This window comes from Girardinichthys multiradiatus, chromosome 22 (genome assembly GCF_021462225.1).
Source record: "Girardinichthys multiradiatus isolate DD_20200921_A chromosome 22, DD_fGirMul_XY1, whole genome shotgun sequence".
NCBI lineage: Eukaryota > Metazoa > Chordata > Actinopteri > Cyprinodontiformes > Goodeidae > Girardinichthys > Girardinichthys multiradiatus.
In genome coordinates, this window is record NC_061814.1 from 8861927 (window position 1) to 8889641 (window position 27715).

The 27715-nt window shown below is 41.4% G+C and overlaps 1 protein-coding gene across 2 annotated transcripts in view; it reads left to right on the plus strand.

Moving 5' to 3' along the window:
- Window positions 1-27283, plus strand: part of gfra1a (gdnf family receptor alpha 1a) — a 172882-nt gene extending 145599 nt beyond the window's left edge. For both annotated transcript variants that reach the window (XM_047351810.1, XM_047351811.1), the window contains 3 exons: window positions 5751-5932; window positions 22611-22652; window positions 25375-27283. In XM_047351810.1, the coding sequence (XP_047207766.1) occupies window positions 5751-5932; window positions 22611-22652; window positions 25375-25515 (365 nt within the window). In that variant the 3' untranslated portion in view covers window positions 25516-27283. The remainder of the gene's footprint in view (window positions 1-5750; window positions 5933-22610; window positions 22653-25374) is intronic.
- The last annotated feature ends 432 nt before the right edge of the window (window positions 27284-27715 follow it).

The window sequence follows — 27715 nt, forward strand, 5'->3', positions numbered from 1 at the left end:
AAGATACTTATCTATGAGATTTTTATAGGTCACAGAATTGAAACCACAAATTGTTTCCAAGTGCATCAAAATGTATACACTAGGTCAAACACTTTAAGATAACATTATTATTTCATTATGGTCCTTGTTTATCGATTTGGGGCTTGATGTTTACCTCCAAAACATTATGGGTTGTTGTACCAAAACCATTCCAGTACTTAACCAAAGCAATACTGAATCCAAAGCATGTTGGATTCAGTATTTATGGGTTTCTCTCCGAAACCAATGAGAATCTATTTGGTTTGTTAAAATCAGAGAAGTACCAAATAGTTGGTGCTCTGAATAGTTGGTGCTCTGACTGCACCACTTTTGTGGTACTTTAGTCGGTGCAAAACATAACAAACTGGTTTCAATTTAAAAATAGAATTGTCAAGGTGTTGCTAGATTTATCAATTATTCAGTTGGTTGGTTTTCACATATGGTTAAACTTACGTGTACACACAATGGAAAATATGCCCGGACTTATAAAATTTTATTTCAAGGAATTCAGTCATATTTGTGCTACTGTTTGCAATTTAGGCATGATATTGTGCTGCTGAAAAACACTATTCCAGCCTGTGGTGCAGGGTATTAGTAGCAGAGAAGAGAAGTGTTATCTTTATTCATGTCCCTGCCTTTTATTTATTCTTTTGCTCCTTTTATTTCAGTACAATGTTAGTATTAAAATCGTTGAAGGATTCTTCCATATGTCTTCTGAAGGAGGTTTAGCTGTTGTTTTTGAATTGTACTGATTTGCAAACAATACATATACTATCCAAATAATCTGTGTGAAGGTGTCAGTTTAGGAAAAAACAAAAGTCAGTTAAGAATGTTTAATGTATGGTTGAATAAATAAATAAGAAAACTTTACAGTTATTGTTTTTTTTTTGGTACATTTGAGTTTGCTTAGTGAGCAGTGACTGTAAACTGCTTTTATGTCTCCTGACTGAGCAGGAACAGAAATATCACATCCTCTTCTGTGGAAAGCCAAACACTCTAACTCAGAGTTTAGTATGCAAATGCACTGGCGGATTACTGCTATACCCTTATATTAATACTTTCCAGTGTTGAAGTTTAATCTGTATGCAATCAGGATAAACCAGTGGATCTTTTATTGGCTTGCCCCTCTTTTGGAGGAAGAAAGAATTTCAGGCAATTTCACTTAAACAAGATTCAGCTTTCTAGAAAATATTTTTGTCAGAAGCTGCTTTCACAGTGTTTCTTTTCTTGCCACATGTGTTGGCAGGTCTGAAAAAACACATTTTGCATTGCTCTCTACATGAAGAAATAAAGCATACTTTGTGAAACATCGAAATGGTAAATTGACTAATTTATAAAGTGATTTTCTACCAACCACTCAAAGTTTTTTAAACTAGAGCCACATTCACCCAGTCTTGATAACCAGCATGCACGCATTCATACACTGATGTGCAGATTGGTCAGCAACTTGGGGTTAAGTGCTTTTCCCAGGCTTTGCGCAATGCTATGCGCATTGTACCTCTACTTTGAAATACTCATGCCAGGGAACTTTAAACATGTCCAAAAACGTTCTGGTAGCCTGGCTTGGCTTGCCGGAGTGTACCTTCGCAAGACATTAAAACACTTTGATGTGGATATATTTGTGCCAATAAAACCATCAACTTTGTAAGATAATTTTGGTGAGATTTGATGATTAGATTTTCCTTAAAATCTTATTTTCAATTTAGGAAATTGAACAGTCAAAGCATTTTAGTAGACCAGACAACCTATTTTATAATAAATAAATAAAAACGAAATCCACCTCTTTTAACAACATTCAGCTTAAATCTATGCAGGGAGAACCCTCAAATACAAACTCAAGATAGATCAGTATTACTTCCTTATTAGAAAAAGCAATGTGCCTGGTATTCACTTTTTAAAAACAAATTCATGTTTATTTGTGTTTTAAAAAATAGGTCATTCTCTGTACCCAGTTATTTGCTGCAACCATAATTTTTTGGTGTCTTACAAACAGGAATCTAAAATCTGCAGTCATGTTCCTTGTCTTGAATTTAGACGGTTGATTAGTTTTCTTTCAATGTAAAGCTATGACTTTGTTTTTTTTTTAACTCTTTATTCATGTTTCAATTTTTGTCCTATCATCCTGGAAGCGCAGTTTATTTGTCGTGGAGCCCAAAAGTGAGATCTCAAGTGTCTTCCAGATTTCCACCACTGGACAAACCCTCCAAACAAGCACACACATATACAAGTTAAAGCTTGTCCTGCTGTTGGAGTGAAATCATAAAAAACGTGGTAAACATTTTACTGGAGTATTTATTCTAGCTTGCTCTATAAATCTGGATTAAGTTTTCTCTCTAAAGAAAGTTAGAGAAGTTAGAGATAGATAATTTGTCATTGGACTGGTCACGTATTGTGTTATGCTTACAAAAGAAACTCATCTGATCAGGAACAACAGAACATTTAATGTGCAAAGAGAGCATACAAAATTGCAACAAAATTGTCTGTCTCTGCACAGCCCACTGTAATTAGACTTTAGGTGAGCAGAGAGACAAGACAGAAAAGAGCCTATCAATACTCACAATGTGCTCATCAGCCTTCTGCTGCTTCGACATTAAGCTTCCAGCTACTCAATCAAATGCACATAAGCAAAAACAAAGTATGCACATACTCTCTTTTGCAAAATTGCACCCAATCAGGACATTAGGACACTGAGAAGCTACTTTCGTGGTGAATATTGTGTTTCAGAAATAAATACCAGCATGTTTTTATTTACTTCTTTGCTCAAAACGTGTTCAGCAAAATAAAAAAATAGTGTTAGTTTAAAACAAGAACGGTGTTAAAACAATATCAATTACCTGCCTGACACTTTTTCAATTAGCATCACACCCAATTACTACAGTAATTTTCTGCTTGTAATCTGGGATTTGCACATAGACCAAAGGAAAGCATTTGCAAATGTTTTTCCATGTGATAGGAGGAACTTTTTAAGGATGTGTCGACTCTCTTCCAAATTTACTTAGTTCAGTCACGGTATTAAATTTGCAGAATGGAGCTAGCTCAGAGGTTCTTTGTAGGTCAGAGTGAGTTTAATCAGAAGTCATTTCCACAAGAGGAAGGACAAGGAAAGACAGGAAGCAATAAGACTCAGTTCTGCTCAGCTTGTCTCTTTAAATGCAGATCCAATCAATTTCCAGACGTCTTGTTGTTGAGAGGCATTTGATGTAGCGTCATAATATCCACCTGAACAAAGTTTAGATTCAGATAACAATAACCTGCTTCTTGAGGAATTGTAAATTTATAAAATCTAAAGTTAGATGTTTCTTCAGGTGTTGAACACAATGAGAGCACCACATTTAATTCTTGCTTAAAGAATTAAGTAGCGCTAGAGCACAAGTTATAGAGCTGTGTGAAACTGGTGTCAAAAAGGACGAACAGAGCAAATCAAGACTGAACTTTTCAGTCAAAAACACATGGCTCGTTTGTTACTAGTTATACAGGAGTTGGACAATGAAACTGAAACACCTGTCATTTTAGTGTGGCAGGTTTCATGGCTAAATTGGACCAGCCTGGTAGCCAGTCTTCATTGATTGCACATTGCACCAGTAAGAGCAGAGTGTGAAGGTTTAATTAGCAGGGTAAGAGCACAGTTTTGCTCAAAATATTGAAATGCACACAACATTATGGGTGACATACCAGAGTTCAAAAGAGGACAAATTGTTGGTGCACGTCTTGCTGCCGCATCTGTGACCAAGACAGCAAGTCTTTGTGATGTATCAAGAGCCACGGTATCCAGGGTAATGTCAGCATACCACCAAGAAGGACGAACCACATCCAACAGGATTAACTGTGGACGCAAGAGGAAGCTGTCTGAAAGGGATGTTCGGGTGCTAACCCGGATTGTATCCAAAAAACATAAAACCACGGCTGCCCAAATCACAGCAGAATTAAATGTGCACCTCAACTCTCCTGTTTCCACCAGAACTGTCCGTCGGGAGCTCCACAGGGTCAATATACACGGCTGGGCTGCTATAGCCAAACCTTTGGTCACTCATGCCAATGCCAAATGTCGGTTTCAATGGTGCAAGGAGCGCAAATTTTTGGCTGTGGACAATGTGAAACATGTATTGTTCTCTGATGAGTCCACCTTTACTGTTTTCCCCACATCCGGGAGAGTTACGGTGTGGAGAAGCCCCAAAGAAGCGTACCACCCAGACTGTTGCATGCCCAGAGTGAAGTATGGGGGTGGATCAGTGATGGTTTGGGCTGCCATATCATGGCATTCCCTTGGCCCAATACTTGTGCTAGATGGGCGCGTCACTGCCAAGGACTACCGAACCATTCTTGAGGACCATGTGCATCCAATAGTTCAAACATTGTATCCGGAAAGTGGTGCCGTGTATCAGGATGACAATGCACCAATACACACAGCAAGACTGGTGAAAGATTGGTTTGATGAACATGAAAGTGAAGTTGAACATCTCCCATGGCCTGCACAGTCACCAGATCTAGGCGAGTCAGGAAACATTTTCCTCCACCAGTATCACGTAGTGACCTGGCCCCTATCCTGCAAGAAGAATGGCTTAAATTCCCTCTGAACACTGTGCAGGACTTGTATATGTCATTTCCAAGACGAATTGATGCTGTATTGGCCGCAAAAGGAGGCCCTACACCATACTAATAAATTATTGTGGTCTAAAACCTGGTGTTTCCGTTTCATTGTCGAACCCCTGTATTTATAAGTCATTTAACATTTTTGGAGTCTTTAGCCTTATTCTCTCATCTTAAGTCCACATGACAACATGGCTTCTTGTTACCTACATGTCCTGGTAACCCAGTAGAGGTCCACCTCTACCGTGTTACCACTACATGCTATAAAGAGACCTGGAACTTAGATTGATAAAAACAGGTTTTTTTTGTTTTGTTTTTTTTGTTTAACCAATATGTAAATGAATAGATTCAATTAAATTATTTTATTTATTTGTTTTGTTTGGGTACATAAAATTACCCTTGAAGTTTTGTGTGTCACAGAATAAAATACATTTACTACAGTGTTTAATTATCGTTGGAGCAAAAAAGACTTTGAATGATTTATATTTAATTTGCTAAAACTTACAGAGCAAATTAAGGCCCTGATACATTTCACCATATAGACACAACCACGACATTTCACACTTGTACAGTATGCATGAAACTTTTAGTGTGGTTAAAGACCCGTTATGTAGATCAGCTTGTCCCTCCTGTACCACAGTATTAGGGTCATAATTCATTGTTAGAGGGAAGCATATCATTATGTTCAAACAGCAGCTCTGTGGAGCTCAGCTATTCTTCTGATGTGTGCATTTCTGCTTTACATCAAAGCCACAGTAGACTATTAATTGGTGCCGCTAATGGACTCTAATGGTAAAAAGTCATATCAGCACTCAGGTTTTTGACGGTGTGGTGAATTTATAATGGAAGGAAGTGATAACAAAACCTAAGTACCTTCTAACTCTCCTTTAATTGTGGTTGCAGTATAAAGTTTTATTTTAACATGGGGAATAACAAGCTTCTGATTCATGATATGACTCAGGTGGGTGCTAAACTGACACACTGGAAATCCTGATGTGGTAGACTTCTACTTTACTGCTGAGCTTATCTAACACTGACTCATCTAAAGTGAGAAGAGCCTTTATAACATGAGACAGTTGCAGCTGAGATAAACTTTTTCGGATCATCATGGACAATTTAGTTTTCTTTCTCACTCTTTTCCACAGGTAATGCCATCCAGGCCTTTGGGAATGGAACGGACATTGGGATGTGGCCGCCACTATCCCCCATCCAGACCACCACCTCCATCACCACACCCTACCAAAGAAACCGTGAACGCAACCCCAACAATATAGACAACCACATTAATGTCGACTCCAGCCTCTACCACTTCTGTGGCAACTTACAGGTGAGACAAACAGGTTAAAGTTAGACCCTGAGGAGAAGTATCTGTACTGCAACTTCGATTGCTTGAGGGTTAAAGCTGGTTTGGGCATATGTGATTTGTCATGTGATAAACTTTGTGGAAAAAATTTTTCAAGTTGTGATGTCATTGCACATTTATTTTTTTCTGTTAACTTTTTATTTATTACCCAGCCATGTATGTTGGGAATATTTTAAGAAATGAAGGACATTTTGTGAAGCATCTAGTGTTGTCCATCTATAAAGTACTGTGTTAGGTGTAATGTGCTGCCGTTGTCTATAGTGCACGTGCGGGTTTAAAATTGAATCTGCTGCTTTGTCAGGACAAAGTAAGTTAGATTTGCCGCTTGTGTCACAAAGTATTTTCTCTTATATTTAATGATTGCCCGACTAAACTTGCCTGAAAAAAAGTTCAATGCTGTATTCACAGTGTGTTACAGAGCCTATGACGTAGTGTGATGGAGCGTTAGTCTTACTCTGTAAATATCCAGAAAACTCCTTTAATGTTAATGTTATACTCCTTTGTTTTATATGTTTTTATACAGGCTTTAAATAATCCCAAATTATGAATCTAAATCAGACAATATATTTATTTTCCGGGATTATGTTGAAGTTATTTAATTTATTAACACATTTTATCTTTTTTTCCCAATATTAGACTTTTTGTAAAACAAAATCACATCAGTGATCTAAAGAATTTCCATACGGGAGAATACAAAAAAGTGAGTCTGATTTTAGGGAGGGTAATGCAAGTAAAAAAAAAACAACTGTTTTTGCTAGGTGCTGTGTATGGGCCAGTAAGCACTAAAGATGTGGGTGTTAATAGTGATCTAGTCTGCTTGGAATGACGTCGGGACTGCTCCGACCTCAAATCAGGAAGATTAAACATGTTGGATTGTCTTGGCCCGAGATCTTAGCATGTGGGATTTTCCCCGAGGATAAACAAGCATGTTGAATGTGACGTATAGCCAATCAGAAAGCGAGGTGATGAAAACACAGAGGGGAAACCAAAATGGGGGAAAACTCAATGAAATATAGGAACAGAGAACAATCTAAACAGTGTGTAATGACATTTTCCGAGAAATAAAAACATAACTCACTCCATGTCATAGTGTAGCAAGTAGAGCCCCTGCTCGCACTGTCCTAACACCTTTACCCAATGTATTTTTCTTTCTTTCATGTGTTTAATCTGTTAGAATCAGTCCACAAACTATTACCACTGCTGCTTCTTGTTGGCCATGCTTATTTACTCTGAACTCACATTTGATCTTGAGAGGTTTTGCGAGATTTCTCATTTAACATCTGAATTTTCCGGAGGGAAATCTGTTCATGTGTGTTATGTTGTGGTTGCCATATGGCTGTACAAAACACCCTGCGGGACCAAACCTTTTATATCTAAATTTTTTTATCGTCATGTGTGCAGTCTCAGGTTTGGAAATTCAAAAGACAATTTTAATTTCTTGCCGTGTTAACTGGGTATAACTTTTAATTTGTCATTTAGTTAAACTTTTAAAGAAATTATTATACTACAGCTGTTTCTTTATCCGATAGATCAAAAGATGTATTCAGATGTTTTATCTAGTTTTTTATCATCAATTTTTTTCTTGAATGGCATCTCCTTAGAAAAATTTGATTGTATTTTGTTTTTGTAAACATTCATTGTGCAACCATACAGTGAGCAGATGGACTAATTTATAGTCACCAGCCTGCACATGCAAATATAAACCAGTGCTCTCGGTGACACATGCCAACACTGTCCATACTGATAATGAGCTTTGGTGGTGCAGTGATGCTGTCAGTACTGTTCTGAGAGCATGCCAACCACAAGTTAGAGGGAGCTTCTGTGTTTAAGCTCTTCCCCACATAGTGTGTGTGTGTGTGTGTGTGTGTGTGTGAGAGTATCTGTGGGTTTTATCTGTACATACAGTACAGACCAAAAGCTTGGACACACCTTCTCATTCAAAGAGTTTTCTTTATTTTCATGACTATAAATATTGTAGGTTCACACTGAAGGCATCAAAACTATGAATTAACACATGTGTAGGGGAGTGGTGGCCTAGCGGTTAGAACAGGAGGTTTGCGTTCCAGAGGGGGACACAAGGGGCCGGGTTAGTATCCCACAGATTGCCACTCTGGTTCCCTGAACAAGACCCTTAGACCCAGAATGCTACCCGGGCGCCGCACAATGGCAGCCCACTGCTCCCTAAAGGGATGAGTTAAATGCAGAGGACAAATTTCATTGTAATGTACAGGGGTTGGGCAATGAAACTGAAACACCTGGTTTTAGACCACAATAATGTATTAGTATGGTGTAGGGCCTCATTTTTCCGCCAATACAGCGTCAATTCGTCTTGGGAATGACCTATACAAGTCGTGCACAGTGGTCAGAGGAATTTTAAGCCATTCTTCTTGCAGGATAGTGGCCAGGTCACTACGTGATACTGGTGGAGGAAAACGTTACCTGACTCGCTCCTCCAAAACACCCCAAAGTGGCTCAATAATATTTAGATCTCGTGACTGTGCAGGCCATGGGAGATGTTCAACTTCACTTTCATGTTCATCAAACCAATCTTTCACCAGTCTTGCTGTGTGTATTGGTGCATTGTCATCCTGATACACGGCACCGCCTTCAGGATACAACGTTTGAACTATTGGATGGACATGGTCCTCAAGAATGGTTCGGTAGTCCTTGGCAGTGACGCACCCATCTAGCACAAGTATTGGGCCAAGGGAATGCGATGATATGGCAGCCCAAACCATAACTGATTCACCCTCATGCTTCACTCTGGGCATGCAACAGTCTGGGTGGTATGCTTCTTTGGGGCTTCTCCACACCATAACTCTCCCGGATGTGGGGAAAACAGTAAAGATGGACTCATCAGAGAACAATACATGTTTCACATTGTCCACAGCCCAAGATTTGTGCTCCTTGCACCATTGAAACCGACGTTTGGCATTGGCATGATTGACCAAAGGTTTGGCTATAGCAGCCCGGCCGTGTATATTGACTCTGTGGAGCTCCCGACGGACAGTTCTGGTGGAAACAGGAGAGTTGAGGTGCACATTTAATTCTGCCGTGATTTGGGCAGCTGTTGTTTTATGTTTTTTGAATACAATCCGGGTTAGCACCAAACATCCCTTTCAGACAGCTTCCTCTTGCATCCACAGTTAATCCTGTTGGATGTGGTTCATCCTTCTTGGTGGTATGCTGACATTACCCTGGATACCGTGGCTCTTGATACATCACAAAGACTTGCTGTTTTGGTCACAGATGCGCCAGCAAGACGTGCACCAACAATTTGTCCTCTTTTGAACTCTGGTATGTCACCCATAATGTTGTGTGCATTTCAATATTTTGAGCAATACTGTGCTCTTACCCTGCTAATTGAACCTTCACACTCTGCTCTTACTGGTGCAATGTGCAATCAATGAAGACTGGCTACCAGGCTGGTCCAATATAGCCATGAAACCTGCCACACTAAAATGACAGGTGTTTCAGTTTCAACCCCTGTACATGTGCAATGACCAATAAAGATGATTTAATAAAGAATTTAATAACGAATTAATTAATTAATTTAATTAATAAAGAATTATATACTGAACAAAAAAGTGTGAAACAACTGAAAATATGTCCTTATATTTTAGGTTCTTCAAAGTACCACCTTTTGCTTTGATTACTGCTCCACACACTCTTGGCATTCTGTTGATGAGCTTCAAGAGGTAGTCACCTGAAATGGTTTTCCAACAGTCTTGAATTAATTCCCAGAGATGCTTAGCATTTGTTGGCCCTTCACTCTGCGGTCCAGCTCACCCCAAACCATCTCGATTGGGTTCTGGTCCGGTGACTGTGGAGGCCAGGTCATCTGGCGCAGCACCCCATCACTCTCCTTCTTGGTCAAATAGCCCTTACACAGCCTGGAGGTGTGTTTGGGGTCATTGTCCTGTTGAAAAATAAATTATGTTCCAACTAAACGCAAACTGGACGGAATAGCATGCTGCTGCAAGATGCTGTGGTAGCCATGCTGGTTCAGTATGCCTTCAATTTTGAATAAGTCCCCAACAGTGTCACCAGCAAAGCACCCCCACACCATCACACCTCCTCCTCCATGCTTCATGGTGGGTACCAGGCATGTAGAGTCTATCCGTTCACCTCTTCTGCGCCGCACAATGACACAGTGGTTGGAACCAAAGATCTCAAACTTGGACTCATCAGACCAAAGCACAGATTTCCACTGGTCTAATGTCCATTCCTTGTGTTCTTTACTCCAAACAAGTCTCTTCTGCTTGTTGCCTGTCCTCAGCAGTGGTTTACTGGCAGCTATTTTACCATGAAGGCCTGATTCACACAGTCTCCTTTTAACAGTTGTTCTAGAGATGTGTCTACTGCTAAAACTCTGTGTGGCATTGACCTGTTCTCTATTCTGAGCTGCTGTTAACCTGCGATTTCTGAGGCTGGTGACTCGGATGAACTTATTGTCCGCAGCAGAGGTGACTCTTGGTCTTCCTTTCCCTGGGCGGTCCTCATGTGAGCCAGTTTCTTTGTAGCGCTTGATGGTTTTTGCGACTGCACTTGGGGATACTTTCAAAGTTTTCCCAATTGTTCGGACTGACTGACCTTCATTTCTTAAAGTAATGATGGCCACTCGTTTTTCTTTACTTAGCTGCTTTTTTCTTGCCATAATACATATTCTAACAGTCTATTCAGTAGGACTATCAGCTGTGTACTGTATCCACCTCCTGCACAACACAACTGATGATCCCAACCCCATTTATAAGGCTTGAAATCCCACTTATTAAACCTGACAGGGCACACCTGTGAAGTGAAAACTTTAGGTTAAGGATTTAACCCCGGTTCTCTGAAACATGAGTGAGGTATCTCACTATGGGACACGCCTCCAGCGCCTGTCCCCCAGAAGCTCTATTACATTACGCCAGTCTTGACTGGCAGGCGGAAGTGACGTCCGCTCCCATGGGAGGACTTCCTCCCAGTATAAAAGTCGACGTCACGTAGGTGATCTTCAGTTTAATAAGCACACCTCTTCCTCGCTCCCTGCAAGGAGGGTGATCTGGTGAGATACCTCACTCATGTTTCAGAGAACCGGGGTTAAATCTTTAACCTAAAGTTCTCTTTCAACATTAGTTTCGGTATCTCACTATGGGATATTTCTGCTCCCGTATTGCCAGATAAGCTCACTCGAAGACCAACAGATTGCATCTTGCATTCATGGCAATGTGGAACCCACACCCAGAACCGTGTGAGCCAGTGTGGGCCTGGTGATATCCAGTTTATAGAACCTAGTGAAGGTGTGAGGGGTCGCCCAGTTGGCAGCCTCACATATTTCCTCCACAGGTATACCCTGGAACAGTGCCCAGGATGATGCCACACCACGAGTGGAATGAGCCCGCAGACCTGCAGGGGGTGCAAGGCCTCTGCTCTCATAAGCCATAATAATAGCCCCCACTACCCAATGCGAAAGACGTTGCTTTGTGAGAGGCTTTCCTTTATGTGGTGAAACCCATGACACAAACAGCTGCTCTGATTTACGAAAATCTGCTGTTTTTTTCACATATAACCGCAGAGCTCGTACTGGGCAGAGCGTATGCAGTCATTCATGCTCCTGAGAGGAGAATGGTGGTGGGTAGAAAGCCATTAATTCAAGGGCACGGCATGGCAGAGCCGTAGCAACCTTAGGTATAAAGGCAGGATTAGGTTTCAGTAAAACCCTTGACTCACCCAGAAACTGCATGCAGGACGGGTTAACTGAGAGCGCTTGAATGTCACTCACACGCTTAGCAGAAACCAGAGCAATCAATAAGGCCGTTTTAAAGGAAAGCACTTTGAGCTCAACCTGCTGCAACGGTTCGAACGGTGCACGTGACAACGTATCGAGTTTACCATAGGTAAATCCCATGAAGGAGTGAGGCTCCTCGACACTGGACGGAGCCGTCGCGCACCTTTCATAAATTGACACACCAGGGGGTGCTGCCCCACTGTTTTGTCACCAAAGCCAACGTGACAGGCTGAAATAGCAGCCAGGTACACCTTCACAGTGGAAAAAGCCAAGCCTTTATCCAACAGTGCCTGCAGAAAAGTTAAAACGTCCGACACAGGGCTTTGCATTACGCTCACCATAGGTTTTGCGCACCAACCCACGAATGCCTGCCATTTACCCTCATACACGTTACGCGTGGAAACGGCCCTTGCATTTTGAATTGTGTCAATAACGCTCTGGGGAAGCCCACTGGCAGCCAGATTTAACCCCTCACAGGCCAGGCCCATAGGGCCATGCGCTCTGGATGCGGATGAAATATTTCTCCTGCGTCAGGAGATCTCTGCGGAGGGGAAGCCGCCATGGCTCGCCGTGTAGCATCTGAAAAATCTCCGCTAGCCAATGTTTCCCTGGCCAGCGGGGAGCTATCAGAATGAGTGAGTGTTTTCCCTCTCGCACCCTGGCGAGAGTAGGAATGATCAGTTCCAGCGGGGGAAAGGCGTACAGTAGGGCCGGCGGCCATTTGTGCGCTAGAGCATCCAGCCCAAGCGGAGCTTGTTGCTCTGTCAGTGAGAAAAACATCGGACACTGAGCATTTTCCCCTGATGCGAAGAGGTCGACCTCCGCTCGGCCGTACCTCTTCCATATCTGGGTCATCACCTCGCTGTGGAGTTTCCACTCTTTGTAGCGGGGATTGCCCCTTGACAGCAGATCCGCGCCTCTGTTCATTACCCCTGGCACGTGAGTCGCGACGTGAGTTAGCGACAGCAAGTGTGAGCTGGTCCAGATTATCAGTCTGTATGCCAGCTCGTGTAAATGACGTGAGCGCAGACCCCCCTGTCTGTTGATGTAAGCAACCACTGTTGTGTTGTCCGTTCTGACCAAAACATGGTGCCCTTTGATAAAGGGCAGAAAGTGTCTCAGTGCCAGCATCACGGCCAGGAGTTCCAGACAATTTATGTGAGCTGTCTGTGTTTGTGGACTCCAAACGCCATTTACCATCATCCCCTCGTGAGTGGCTCCCCAGCCTGTCAGCGAGGCATCTGTGGTAATTACCTTCCTCGTCAGGATGGTTCCCATGGTAACGCCGGTGTTGAGAAAACCGGGACGCTTCCACGGGCTCAGCGCGCGTACACATATGAGAGAAACCAGGACGCTGCGGTGAGCATGGCGTGTGGGGCTCAAGCTGAGTGACGCCACCCACCTTTGAAACGGGCGCATGTGTAGACGGCCGAGTGTGATAACCGCCAGCGCAGACGCCATCAGACCGAGCAGTCTGAGGCATAACCTGAATTTCACCTGTGTGCCTCTGCAAAAGAGTGCCAGACAAGCCTGAAAGGCTTTTACTCGTTCCGCTGAGAGGCGCGCTCTGAACCTGACTGAATTCAGGGACAGGCCAATGAAGGTGATTGTTTGTACTGGGGTTAAAATGCTCTTTTCCCAGTTTATTGTGAATCCCAGGGCTGTCAGATGTAAAGTAAGCATCTCGGCATGCGTCCTGAGCTCCTCTAAAGACTGAGCTGCAATCAGCCAATCGTCTATATACGTCGCCAGACGCATCCCCCTTTCCCTCAGAGGCACGATGGCTGCCTCGGTGCATTTCACGAACACACGTGGGCTCAGTGAGAGGCCAAAAGGAAGTACCAGGTACTCGTATATCTCTCCCTGAAACGCAAATCTGAGGTATTTTCTGTGAGGGGGGTATATAGGGATATGGAAATATGCGTCTTTCAAGTCTATGGAGACAAACCAGTCTCCTTGACGCGCAAACTTTATCAGAGCTGTGTGTGTTAGCATCCTGAACGAATACCGTCTCAGATATGTGTTCAGAGCCCGCAGATCCAATATCGGTCGCAGACCCCCGCCCCTTTTCGGTACGAGAAAGTATCTGGAGTAAAACCCGTCTCTGCTTTGCTCCTGCGGTACCAGCCGGACAGCTCTTTTGTGCTGCAGGGAAATTATTTCCTCTTGCAGGACGCGAGCTGACTCTCCCCGGGCGTATGACTGTACTATGCCCTTGAAACGGGGTGGGGCTGTCACAAATTGGAGCCTGTATCCCTTGGATACAGTCTTTATCACCCAATCTGACGCTCCACACGCTCGCCACAGCTGAGTGTTGTTTGCCAGTGGACCTAAAGGTGCTTCCGTGTAAACACTGCGCAACACCAGCTGAGGGATCTGCTGTTCCGCTACAACTGCCAGCTGCGCTCGTCCCAGGTCTGCTTCTTCCACAGAAAAAAGAGCCTGCTGTGTTAGAGGTAGGGTGAGAGCTCCCCCTTGAGGCCTCATGTGCAGCTGTGGCAAGGGTGGAGCGGGAGCTCCAGCCTGCCGCTGTGCCAAAGCTGGAGCGAGAGCTCCCCCTTGTGGCCTCATGTGCAGCTGCACGGCCATGTCCTGTCCTTGTGTTATTTTTAACATATTTTTCATGCTTTTTTTTTTGTTGTGGCTGCGCCCTCGGCTCCAGGCCTGGATGCGTGCCAGAAAACAACTTTATTGAACATGTTGTGAAGGGGGAAGGTCGTGTTTTTAGACACTGGCATGTGTTTGTGCACTGGTGTGTGCTTTCTGGCCACAGCTGCGGCTCCACTGGGCTCTCGGTGGCTTTGATCCTCCTCTGCTTCAATCGGCTCTGAACGATGAGCTCCAACGTCGGCTCTGCAGGCCGTTTGAGTTGCCTTGAACGTGGCGTTCTGAACTCGAACTGGGACAGGACGTGTCCTGGTAGGGGGGGTGCAGGTGTCTGGCAGATGCTCCTCTCCCACCCCGAAGACGGCTCCCTAGGTAGCGCGCCTCTTTTTCTTTGCGCTCACAGTAGCGGAAGGGGTCGCTTGGTTCCCCGGCGTTGTCGGGGGAGCGAATGGCTTCCTTCCCCAAGCACCTTTGAGCTCGGTTTGTTTCCCACGGTCCGCTGACTGCGGCTGGCGTTTGGGGATGCGGTAGGCCGGTCGAGCCGCCGCTTGAGTGAACGGCACACGGGGTGCTGGAGGGGGAGGAGGCTGCGATTTCCTGGGCAGACACAGCTTTAGCGCTTCACCTTCCCTCTTCTTTTCCTCACAGCGTTTTTGCATGGCTGCCACAGTGGGTCCGAATAAGCTCTTCGGGTCCACGGGGGTGTCGAGGAGGTGGTTCTTTTCCCTCTGAGACAGGCTAGACAGGTTCAGCCATCTAGCTCTTTCCTGAGTGACCATCTGGCTCTCCCAGATGCTTGGACAGCACTTCTGTGGAGACGCAGGCATAGGTCTGTCACCACGCACAACTCGTACCACAAATCGGCCATCGGTGTGCCAGTCATCTGCTCCTGTAATTCCGCTTGGTAAGCGAGGAGAAGAGACGAAGCGTTTAAGGCTTTAACAGATGCAGCCACCGCCTTGTAGCTTTTCTCATTCAGATTGGACTGAAAAGAGTCAGCTTTGAAGGGAAGGGTGGGTCCTGCCGCTGTCATGGCTGACTTCTGCGATGGGTGCAGGTGAGATGCCAGCAGAGGTTCTACGGGAGGCAGATGTGAAAAACCGCCGGCCTCCATGCACGTCCAGTCCAGCGCCGACCCTCCCAGGGCGGGGTTCTTGGCGGTGAGAGGATTGCTCCAGGACCGGGTTGCTTCCTCGAGGCACTCGGGAAAGGCCGGCAACAGCTGTCTGCCGGAGGATTTGGCTCTCGGAAGCCGCTTCCCCTCATATCGAGATGTGGTAGTTTCGGTGAGGGTTTCTGGCCACTCGATGCCCAGCTTCTTTGCTGCCCTTCTGCAGACATCATGCAGGTCCATTGCCGTCGGGTTTGGGGAACCGCAGCGGCTGGTGTCATCCGTCACCGAGGGCTTTGCAACCGACTGGATGGCATAAGTCCAGCTCGTCGTCGTCAGACCCGAGACTGATGGACTCCATTTCAGATTCAGACTCGGCATTAGCAAGAGTACTGAAACCTGGAAGTGCGGCCTCGTCTTCCTCTGGGTCAGTCAGTGGCGCGACAGCGTCGAGCTGATCACCCCAACTGGCTCCAGCCAAAGTGGACTCTCTCTCATCAGTACCAGGAAGCTCCGGTGGCGGGGGATTGGCTACCCCCGTCATAGGATCAACCTCCGGCAGGCTAGCTTGGCGTGCTAGCCTGCGCCGACGAGACTTAAGGGAGAGCCGTGCACAGTGCTCGCAGCTCGCCGGTGACGCCAACGCGTCCTGGGCATGTTGCAGCCCCAGACACGAAGCGCAGACAGAGTGGGTATCTGCCCCAGCTATGAGATTGCCACATGTGCAGGTTCTAGATGGTGGCTTGATTCTGTTCATGGTGAGAACGAGTGCAAGTTACACAACTTCGTAAGCTCCGTTAAGGTTGCAGCTAGTTTGATGACCAGTTGCAGCGCTGCTGTTTGGCGACAGACCAGCGTTGAAAGGGACTCAGAACAGTCGAGCACAGTTATTGAGAAGCGCTCGGCGACCGAGTTGTTAGCTCGCTCTGTGAACAGTTAAGCTAGCTCAAGTTACTGTAATGACCGTCTGAGAGGTGCTTCTGGGAGCGAGAAGAGGTGTTAGACTGAAGATCACCTACGTGACATCGACTTTTATACTGGGAGGAAGTCCTCCCATGGGAGCGGACGTCACTTCCGCCTGCCAGTCAAGACTGGCGTAATGTAATAGAGCTTCTGGGGGACAGGCGCTGGAGGCGTGTCCCATAGTGAGATACCGAAACGAATGTTGAAAGAGAACCATTTCAGGTGACTACCTCTTGAAGCTCATCAACAGAATGTCAAGAGCGTGCGGAGCAGTAATCAAAGCAAAAGATGGCTGCTTTGAAGAACCTAGAATATAAAACATATTTTCAGTTGTTTCACACTTTTTTGTTCAGTATATAATTCCACATGTGTTAATTAATAGTTTTAATGCCTTCAGTGTGAAGCTACAATATTCATAGTCATGAAAATAAAGACAACTCTTTGAATGAGAAGTGTGTCCACACATTTGGTCTGTACTGTATGCTAACATCAAGAAAAATGTTGTCAGAACTGAGGTACTCTGGGGACAGACCAGTCAGAAAGTCTGGTTTCCTTGTTGATCTCTCCTTTTTTAGCAAACACACCCTGTCATAATTCACACCTGTTTGTGTGTCTGTTCATTGCACTCACCTGTTTTTCATGTAGTTCTTTTCACCTCAGTAGTATCACAGACACACACACACATACGTATGAACACTAATAATTGTTTTTCTATTTTTAATTTTCTCATTTGTGAATCAAGCTAAGAGCCTTTTTAAAAGAAGAGCCCAATGAATAGCAAATTTCTGCCAACTCAAGCTTTCAAATATCTTAGTTGCTCCAGAAACAAAATGAAAAGCACCCCTTTTAGAAGGATATGGAAACAGTGGTCATATAATTTAAAAATACAAAATAAGGTCAATCTGACTGCCATGCTTGACTAAAGTACTGTATATACAGCTTCCTATTTTGTCGTTATCTGTATGTGTTTTATTTTTTTTGGAAGTATTGAAAAAGTCCCATCTTCTTTTTTTTGTAGATTAGAGAAAATAGGAAAACACTTAATCTGCACTCATCTTCTTTGATCTATCAGAACCAGTCATTGAATGTAGTTCTATGAAAATATCATATTTTTATTTGTGCAAGCAGAAGCTGCTTTGGATAAATATGTGTAGCTCATGCTAACGTGACTTTTCAGAATGGTCAAAATTAAGCAGATCTGGAGCACACAAGCATGAGCTATATGTATGTATTTTGATCCACTGACCTTTACATATTTGTTTTCCAGTGAGCTTGGTTGTGTATTAGGAGATACTTTGAATAAATGTAAAAATATTCATGTATTTCATGAAAAATCCACACTTTTACCAGAATATCTTGTTTTTAGGACTTTTGTTCTACTTAAAGACACTTGAGGTCTTTTGAGTTCAATATTTTTTTACTCACATGCAAGAAAGTAATTGTAGAAAATCTTTGCTGTTGAACATGTTATTACCTTGGATGGATGAGCATTATTATCCACAACACAGATCAAAAGAAAAGTCCAAATAAAAAAACTGGTTTATTGTCAAAGTATATGAAAACTGGATGCAGGAAACTGTCAATCATTTACTGCTGCAATATAATTGGAAATGCGAGCATCGAACATCCCTTAAGAATTAAATGTAATTTAATTAATATAAGGAAAATAATTATAACACACATTAAGCTTGAGCCAGCAGTATACTTAATTAAAGGTCTGCTGTTTTCTGTTATGTTTTCCATGGCTATACATTTATAGTGAGATGGTACAATATATGGAAAAGGGTTTATATAAGATCATTGTTGCTTGTTTCGTTTTGTTTAGTCTGCTCTTTGCTTCTCTTTTAATTTGTTTTGCTCTCTGCCTCCTCACACCTTGTTAGAGTTTGTAATTTTCACTGCAGTGCAATCTTAGTTTGTAGTCTGCAATGTATAAATTGTTATATTTTGGAATAATCTTTAGGAAAATAAAAGGTTTAAATCAGGGGTTGACAAACGTTTTTTCAATTAGTAAAAGTAAATTTTTTGAGCAGGTAAAATAAATGTATACATTGACATATTTTTTAAGGCCTGAAGAAAACGCCTCTTGTTATGTATACTTCTGAGCTCACCCTATTCGACTTCATTCATACAGACAGAGAAGCAATGAATAGGTTTAAAGCTCTGAGGCATATCAGTGCCTCAACTACAAGTTATAAGGTTGGTTGTGTTTTGTTGAAGGAGGTCGGACTCATCATGTACAGTACCTTAAAGCAAATGTTGATTTCAGGGAGAGCCTTAACACTACACTTCACCAGATATGGGTTAGCTTGCTGCTACTGTGCTCTAAGACCAGGGTGATCTTGCAGCCACTCAGCTGCAATTTTTTGAAGTAAAAAATATAATTTAATTCAATATTGATCTGACCTTTATGGTTTTGAATGCAATCAGCAAAACTAACCTAAAATCTTACCTGATATCTTCTCTGCAGTGCTGTTCATCATAAGATGATACTTCTCCTTTGCTGATTTGTTGCAACCAAGCACAAACTATTTTCCTCTGTGGGCTTTCTGTTGACAATGCGAAAGAAGCTAGCATGAAGGGCCCTCTGTGGTCGCTTCATATTTATATCTGTCAGAAACGTTCGTCTTGATTTGTTGTCTGCTGTTACCCAATTAAAAACTGAACAGCAAACACAGGAGTTATCTTGTTTCACTTTGGGTCCATGTTTACCAAGCACCTGCTGCAGCCATAAGTCAAGCTTCATCCATTGTGCAACAGTGAACACTAGTTAATCATATAAAAAAAAGCAGGAGCTGCGCAGGGACACGTTGATAACTGTATTATTTTTGAAACAGACAAAAAACAAGACATATACCTGAAGTTTTATTCTGTCACATGAAAGATACAACTCACTATATATAATTAGCTACCAAAGCAATCTACTTTACTGCACCTTTCACTTTCTCACCAGAGGTTGTGACCACATTCAGTCTTGCAATAACACCGCCATGAATAAGGTCTATCAGGAAAATGAGAACATGTGTGTCAATGAGACCCAGCTGTATAAATAAAGGTTATGAATGAATGAAAGGGGAATACCTTACTGTAAGTTGATCAATGTCCATGATCTTCTAATTAGAAATCAATATAAATATGACATGACAATGGTCCTTTCAGACACTCTTGGGAAAGAGAACATGCCCTTCAAATGAGGCAGACGTGGGTTGATATTTTAAGCAAAACAAATAGCTCATAGAATGGAGGTTCTTTCTTAAGCTTGCCCATCTACAGGCAGGGCAATAATGACAAAATTTAAAACAAAATCAACTTTGACAAACAAGGCTGGATTAGCAGGATGTAAGAGAGGTAAAAACAAATAAATCAGTTAGAAACTCCCTCACAGCTTAATGATAGACATCTGCATCAAAGAAAACAAAATACTGGGGTCACCAAGTCTCCATAAAACTCTATAACGCACTAATGCTATCTACATGCAATTTAGAAAAAATATTTTCAGTAATAAAATCCTAAATGCAAATGTGTACCTTTTGCTTTGGCTTTAAATGGAGCAAAGTGCTTTGGACAGATAGGGTTAAACTTTTGAGAATAAACACTCCAGGCAGATATTGCATTTACCAAATGATGCATCATTGTATTTTAAGTTTGTGTTGCAACCCTGGCAAAATGTGGAATGGTTCAACAAGTTTGAACACTTTTGAAAGCCACTAAACAATCTGGCATTTATTGTACAGACCAAGTTATCAGATCTAGCTGTTTGGCAGGATTAGTGGGACAATCTCTTATGGATTTAGTTCCAAACCAGCATTTTAAATCTGCTGGTGTAGTTATCTGCTATATGTACATTTCTGTATCACATGTACAATACACACAAAACCTCAGAAAGTAGCAGCAGTTCCTCCTTTTGCTTTCTTTATTAGCTGTAGTATGTCAACATCTACCTAATTAATTTGATCTGTTACGTCTTATTCATCACTGTGTTTATGCAACAAAATAAGCTCTTTATTCTTTTTTCCTGCAACTTGGAGATTCAGCTTGAGCTGGTCATAAAAAAAATTACTGAAAGAGTATGAAAAGTCATTAAATTAAATGACAAAAATCCTCAGTTGGGGAAAACATGCATTCCTCCTACATAGTTTTATTGATTATGTTTATGCGCATTAAGAATGGGAACGCTGATGTAATTTGTATAGGAAAGAGAAAGAGGGATAAAATTCAGCCCTACTCTCAGCTCTTTAGAAAAAAAAGTTTGATATTTTTATACCAAATAAATTACAAAACGAACTTAGGGAGGGGTGGCCAAATGTCTTGAGGCAGCAATTAATTTAGATATCCTCAGAATTTACTTTTTACAGCAGCAAACGACAACAGTGAGATGCAGTCCAAAATCTACAGGAAAATGTTAGAAGTTGTACAAGTTATGCTCTACATACCACGGATCCTGCTTTATGTTCTGCTTTCATTCTCACAACCAACAATCTAAAGGAATTACTTCTTTGTTGGATGGTTTCTCACTCCCATGATTTTTTTCCAGACGGAGAACAGATGTAGATACAGTGTGACCTTTATGTAATGAAGCAGAGGGAACAGTGGTAGATGGCATGCTGCGGTTAATGTATAAGGGATCGTTTTCATTCCATCCCAGAAAGCAATTAAAGTTGCACATTTGTAATAAACAATCCCTTCCTAATCTACAGCTACAAATAATACCGTTAAAATACAGCACTGGGAGAAAATAAGAAAATCTAATTTTGTCCTTGTGAAGAAATTCTTTAGCTGCTTGTGATGGTGGATGTGGAAAATGAGATTCATGAGGAAAGGCTAGGAAGAATTTATTATAATATCAACAAATTACATTTTCATAAGAAGCCAAAGATGATTTCTGTCACTCTAACTGACAGAAAAGGTAAGCACCCTAAACTCCATGGGGACATAAAATATTACACAGTTGGAATTGCAACTAATACAATATCAGATCAAATTGGTAATATCTTTGGCTGTGCAGGTCCATATGTTCTGGCCTGGATATAGACAGGGATTTGATGCAGAACTGAGTCAGACCATAATTGACACTGAAGATCCTGCAGATGAGCACTGAGTCAGAGTTGACGTCTGAGGTGGTTGCACAAATGCTCTGTTTGGGGGAAAAAATCGGGGGACCTTAATTAGTCCGATTGGAGGATCAAACATGATGCATGCTATCCATAGACACAGATGATGTGTCTCCGTAGGTACTGCTTTGCTGAACGTCTCTACCAGGCCTCTGTCTCTTGATGGCTAAATGTCACTGGTGTAGTGCTGTAAAATAAAAGTCTACCAGATATTTACCAAAAAGTCGGGATGCCTATAACAGGATTTCTTTTATTTCTGATAACGATCGGAGTCAGTTAAGAATGAGCAGGTTAATTATTTACATTCCTTGTATATGCTTCTGAACTTGGTAGCTTTACAGTGCAGTGAAATAACTGCACTACATCAGTATTCAACCTCACCTACAAATGGCAATCCAGGTACTGTAGTCTCTCCAACTTTCTGTTGTCCTGCTAAGTTTTTTCTCACAACTGATGTTATAGATAAATTTGTCTTTTATACAGCGGTTAACTGAAGAAAACTGCAACACTGTTCAGGCAACAAATCCCCTAAACACTAATGGCTTCGTCCGTGTTTCCAAACCTGTGTCAAACTCAAAACATTCAGCTATATCTCAGGTCTTTCTGCTACTGACAGTATTTACATCCAAGGCACATTCATGAAGTGCTAATTTAACTTTAACAGGTATACCCACTGGTGGTATATTGAAGGAATGGGAAACTACTTTTTGTAAGTCTCCCAGGGAATACCATAATCAGGCCTCCCAGGTGATACTTGAGACTGGATTTGGTGCATCACTACCAGGAAGGTACCTAAAGTCTTAATTTATAGCCACTCACACCATGATAGCAGGAGTAGCAGCAGTATGTGCCCCCATAATGTTAGCAAGACTGATCCCGTCCCCTCATTGGCATTGATTGCACATACATTAGTCCACCCCGGTGATTCAGAACCAGCATTTGTTGATATTGTATGATGAGTAGCATCATAAAATATCATTAATTCTGCCAGGGTTGTGAATAATGTTGGCTTAACTGTATACAATTTATTTGGATTATAATTCTTATTAGCAATGTCTTTTTTTTTTGTTGTTGTTGCAGGCTCAAAAATTGCATTCAAACACCACTGTTGATGTCTGTTCGGTAAGTTTATTGCCTATAAATTAATACATTTTGTAAAAATTGAAACTTAAGTGTTGTTCTAAGTAACACATAAAAGCCAGAACAAAATCAGTCCTGTTTTGAAGATGTGTTTTATTTTTGTTTTTGTTTTCAGATTAACTTTCTTTTTGCAGTTCAAGGAAAAGAGTTAATTTACCACACTGACAAATTACGATAACTCAGAATGAAAGTGATGCTACAAAAGTATCTCTGTTGGCCAGTTCTGATCATGTGACAATTTATTCTGAGATTAAATATTGTGAGCATATTGTTGTCCTAAATTTTAGAAACATACCACAGCACTTAGAAACAATGAACACATGAAATATCAAATGGTTTCAGCCTTTTCTTCCTGGAAACAGTTTTATTTAAGACCACCAGGGAATGGTTTGAGTGATCAAATCATCACAAGGTTTAATCCGACCTCACTGTTGGAGGTGACTGACCTTCCTGTGACTGCGATTGCCAGAGCAATTTTTTCTGCCTCCTCTGTAAACTCTTGGTCTTTGTAGTTTCTTTGAGGCTGAAATGGGATTGTTGCTTATCTGTTGGCTTTTAAAGTTCACTGTAAATGTCATTCTGCAATAATAAGGCACTGTTATGCACTGGACTGACATTTAGTGGAGGCAGAACCGGGTCGCTGGGAGATGACCCAGCCGTTGGCTCTCAGCATTATAAGCAGTGGAGCAGAATACACATACTTTTACATGGTGGGCCATGCAAGTTTAAATACCTTCACACATGAAAATTTGTATTTGTTTCCCATCAATGTGTTTTAATTACAACAAACAACCTTTTAATATAGTTCTGTCACATTGATACATTTTATAGATTAGGTCAATGTACAATTTCAATGTTTAAGCCATTTATATCTGAATAAATGTGTGATGAAGGGATTTCTCAGAAGCTTATAAAAATTCTTAGCATTTATAGTAAATGCTTAACCTGTACATTTTTGTTGAGGGAAAAAAGTTAATCAAATGATCCAATTTCCAGATAACCTTTTCTAAAACAACACAAACAGTCATAATTTGGAAAAATGGGCTTATGTAAAAAGTTGAGAAGAAACAAACTGTCCTCAAAGTGCTTTGATGTAGTCTTGTCCTCTTTTCACAATATAACAAAGTTACAAGAAGCAGAAGAAAAGGTATAAATCACTGAGAAAGTATATTTTGAATTTCTTAAAAATCTAGCTGATCTAGATGTGGCAAACCAGTCATTCAAAATTCATTAAAAAACACAAATTGACTGTGTACTTCTCACAGCCTTACCTACAATGGTGGCAAAAAACTTTGGCAGTGAAACTGTTCTGATTTCTTTTTATGTTTCTGTGGAATAATGATACAATGAGGGTTTAGAATGAGTTTCAAGCACAATGTGATATTTGAATCACTTTTGCCTTGCGACCCAGATTACCAAATTGTTCCTGGATTGTTAAAAAATGCTGTTGGTGGGTGTTTTGATCCCTCTCTATATTAAAGGCAGTTTTCTTAATTAGCCCACTACCTTGCATGGGTAGAGCTGCTTAACTGATGGTCTGTGATTTAGAGTGTATTGCTCTATAAGTGCTTCAAGTGCTCAAATAATTTTCAGTTAATACAGTTTTCAGGAAGTATTTTAGGCTGCCATCAGTTCAGCAGTTCAGTATATGGAGGTGAGTGAAGCTTATCAGCGCAGACAAATCCAAATCCAATTTATTTAGAAAGCATAATTAAAAACAGCAAGTTGGCCTAAAGTGCTGTACAAAAATAAGATCAATAGTAGAGATAAAACCAAGACATAAACAGCATTTAAAATAGTCATAAAATAGTACAGAGACAATAAAAAGAGCATGTCAACTTACACCAGGCTGGGCACTTTGGAAAAAAGAGATTTAAAAACATTAAGAGAAGATTCCTCTCTAATATTTAAGAGCTATGTTTTCCAAAGTTAGGGAGCCACAACAGAAAAAGCTCGGTCTCTACGTTTCTGCCTAGTTTTTGGGACCAGTAAATGCAGCTGGTCGACTGATCTAGGGGACACGAAGGAGGAAAAGGCTGGAGTAAATCAGACAGGTACAGAGGAGCAGGACTGTTTTGGCATTTATAAGCCAACATTAGAACTTTAAAATGAATTATGTGATGCACAGAAACCCAATGAAGGGAAGACAAGATAGTTGAGATGTGCTCCAGTTTTGAACTAAGAAGTGAAATGCATGCTTGACTGACACCAGAATACAGGCCATTTCAGTAGTTAGAGCTGAGATAAAGACATGCATTATCCTTGACAAAACTGGTTTTTGCCTTACCTAGAAGAAATTTTTTTTGCAAAACAGAGCTTATTTGTTTGTTAAATTTAAACTCCAAGATTAACGAAGACAAAGTGTCTGCATGACGTTTTCAGAATTGTACCTAAACAGACGGGCCAGAAAAGGAGAATATGAAAGGCCTTTTTTAACTCTGGATGAGCTTCAGAGATCTGCAGCACAGGTGGAAGAATCTCTGCTCTTTATGGAATAGTGTAAAAAAAAGATATAAAAGATATAAAGTAAACACAAAAGTCAGTTTGTGACAATGCATATAGGGGACACCTCATAAATGTGGAAGGATTTATAGTAGAAATGCAGCACTGACCCCAAGTAGGCCTCTCATTTGTCAGTAGCTAATCCTGTCTGATTATGCACCATGAGTCCTTTAGCATCATTCAACTTTTATCCTTTTTTTAGTCTGATCCGCAGGCTCCAAAGGTAGATGGTCCAAGCGCATCCAACGCCATCCTGAAAGACTCAGCCGTCTGCAGACAGTGTGTGGGTGTCACCTCCCTGCTGCCCCTGCTGCTCTACTTTGGAGCACAAGGCTACTTGTAGCCCTGCTGCTTGAAAGCTACAAATGATGGACTGAAAAATTATTTGTATTAAAGAAAGCAAAACAGGAAATGATATCCTTCTTTTTCAGTAACTTCTGTTGTACTTTTATTGACCTTGGATCTTTTGATTTACACGTTTATTCCCATCTGTTGTTTTTGCATTGTAGCTTAGTGCTTGAATGGTGATTTACATTTTTACTTCATCTTGGCTGAATGTTCACATTGGTTTAGTCAGAAATGTGGATTTTTAGCCTCTATGAACGCTGCTTGTGCAGGCAGATGTGACAAATAACTCTGAGGACTACGTCCCACTAATGGATGAGCGAAGACCCTTGGAACACAGTGTAAATTAACATAATTTTCAGAGTTGTCCATTCAGTTTTCACCCATGTCTGTTTATATGTTGAGGCTATCAGTGGGATCGTTCGCTCGGAAGTTACAGAAAGTTCAGTAAAAGCTACAATTTATCATTCGGGCAGCCTTTCTGGTGTTGTTCAGTCTCCTCTGTGATTTGTGTATGTTTTGATATTGATGTGATCTGGTATTTTACATTTTTATGAGCTTAATGAAAGATTAAGATGAACATTACCTGCTTAAAAACATCCAAAAAGTTCGAGCATCCATGCCCAAAATGTCTTTACTGTAGCTCATACTGAACGTTAATGTCAGCTGATATAAGCACACATGGCAAAGTCCCACAAAGAAGTATTGCACATATTACACATGCAGAGAATGAAAGCAGAATGCAGACACATGCATACAGGAAGTGGCAGGCTTGTTGCTCCCAGTCTTTACACCTGAAACGCAGCCACTGAATCCAATCCATTCATCTGTGACAGTAAATGCTTCTAATTCTCCATGCTTTAGTTTCTTTATGGAAGGTGACAGCAAAGCTCCTGAACAATCATCTTATGGTTGGATCTCATGTACCTACTGTCGCTAAGCCCAGCATAACAAGAGCTGCCAAATAAATAGGCTTATAGTTGTCAACTGTGTCCAACAACTCTGGCTTTAATCCCCCCCAAATTTCTACGCTTCCCTACTGTCGGAGTGAGTTTTTAATTGACTATTTGTAAAACCCTTTCAACCCTAGACCATTTGCAAACTGGTTAACACATCACGCACATATTTTTGACAAGAATCTCAGTTTTCTTTGGTGGTGTCTGACTGTAACCAGTTTTTACTGTGCCTTGCAAAAGTATTCCGACACCTTGAACTATCTCACACATTTTTATGTTACACCCATAAACGTCAATGTTTATTATTGGTATTTTATGTGACAGACCAACTCAAAGTAGTGCTTACTTTGAAGTCAAAGGAAAATTTACACAGGTTTTAACAGACAATTTTTTTTTTCCAGTTCTGTTTTTGAAAACAGCGTAACCTCAGATTGGTTGGTTGAGGAGCATCTGTGAACAGTAATTTTTCAGTTTTGTCAAAGATCCTCAGTTGGATTTTGGTCAGGACTTTGACTAGGCCATTTGATCTAAACCATTCTAATGTTACTCTCAGCTGTATGTTTAGGTTAATTCTGCTGGAAGGTGAACCTCTGTTTCTGGATTTAGCTCCAACTTTCCCTGTTGAAGAAAAGCATCCCCACAGCATGATGCTGCCACCACCATTAATCACAGTGGGGATAGTGTAAACAGACAAAAGGTGAAACAGTTCAATGAGTTGATTAACTGTACAAGACCGTATCAACTGTATCTAATTAACAGAATGAATGCTGACTGATTAAAAAAAGATATTTGTTGACTAATCACACTGAAGGTGACTCAGTTGTCTTCACTGTAAAAGTCATTGTGAGCTCACTCTGTTGGGCCAATGCATTTTTAACGGATTAAGGTGCAATTCTCTTAAACACGTTGATCCAATTATACACAGTACATTTCCTCTGCAAAGTTTAAGTTCAGCTTCAGTTATAAGCATTTTAACCTTGGTAACTGTTTCTATAAGGTATTGGAATTTATTTAATTCCTAAATTCATCCGACTGTGCTGTAGTTGATGGTGTTAGTACTGCCAGCTTAAAAACTCCAGTTTGATGCAAACTACAAGAATACTGAATTAGTTTTTTGCTTGTTGTTCAGAAAGCAAAGCTACTGTTGTTTAATAAAGAACTATGCTTTCTCCACATCACAAAGAGTAGGAGAATTTGTGGTTCTACATTAATTTTTATCATTCAGTGTTTAGTTGCGGAGAC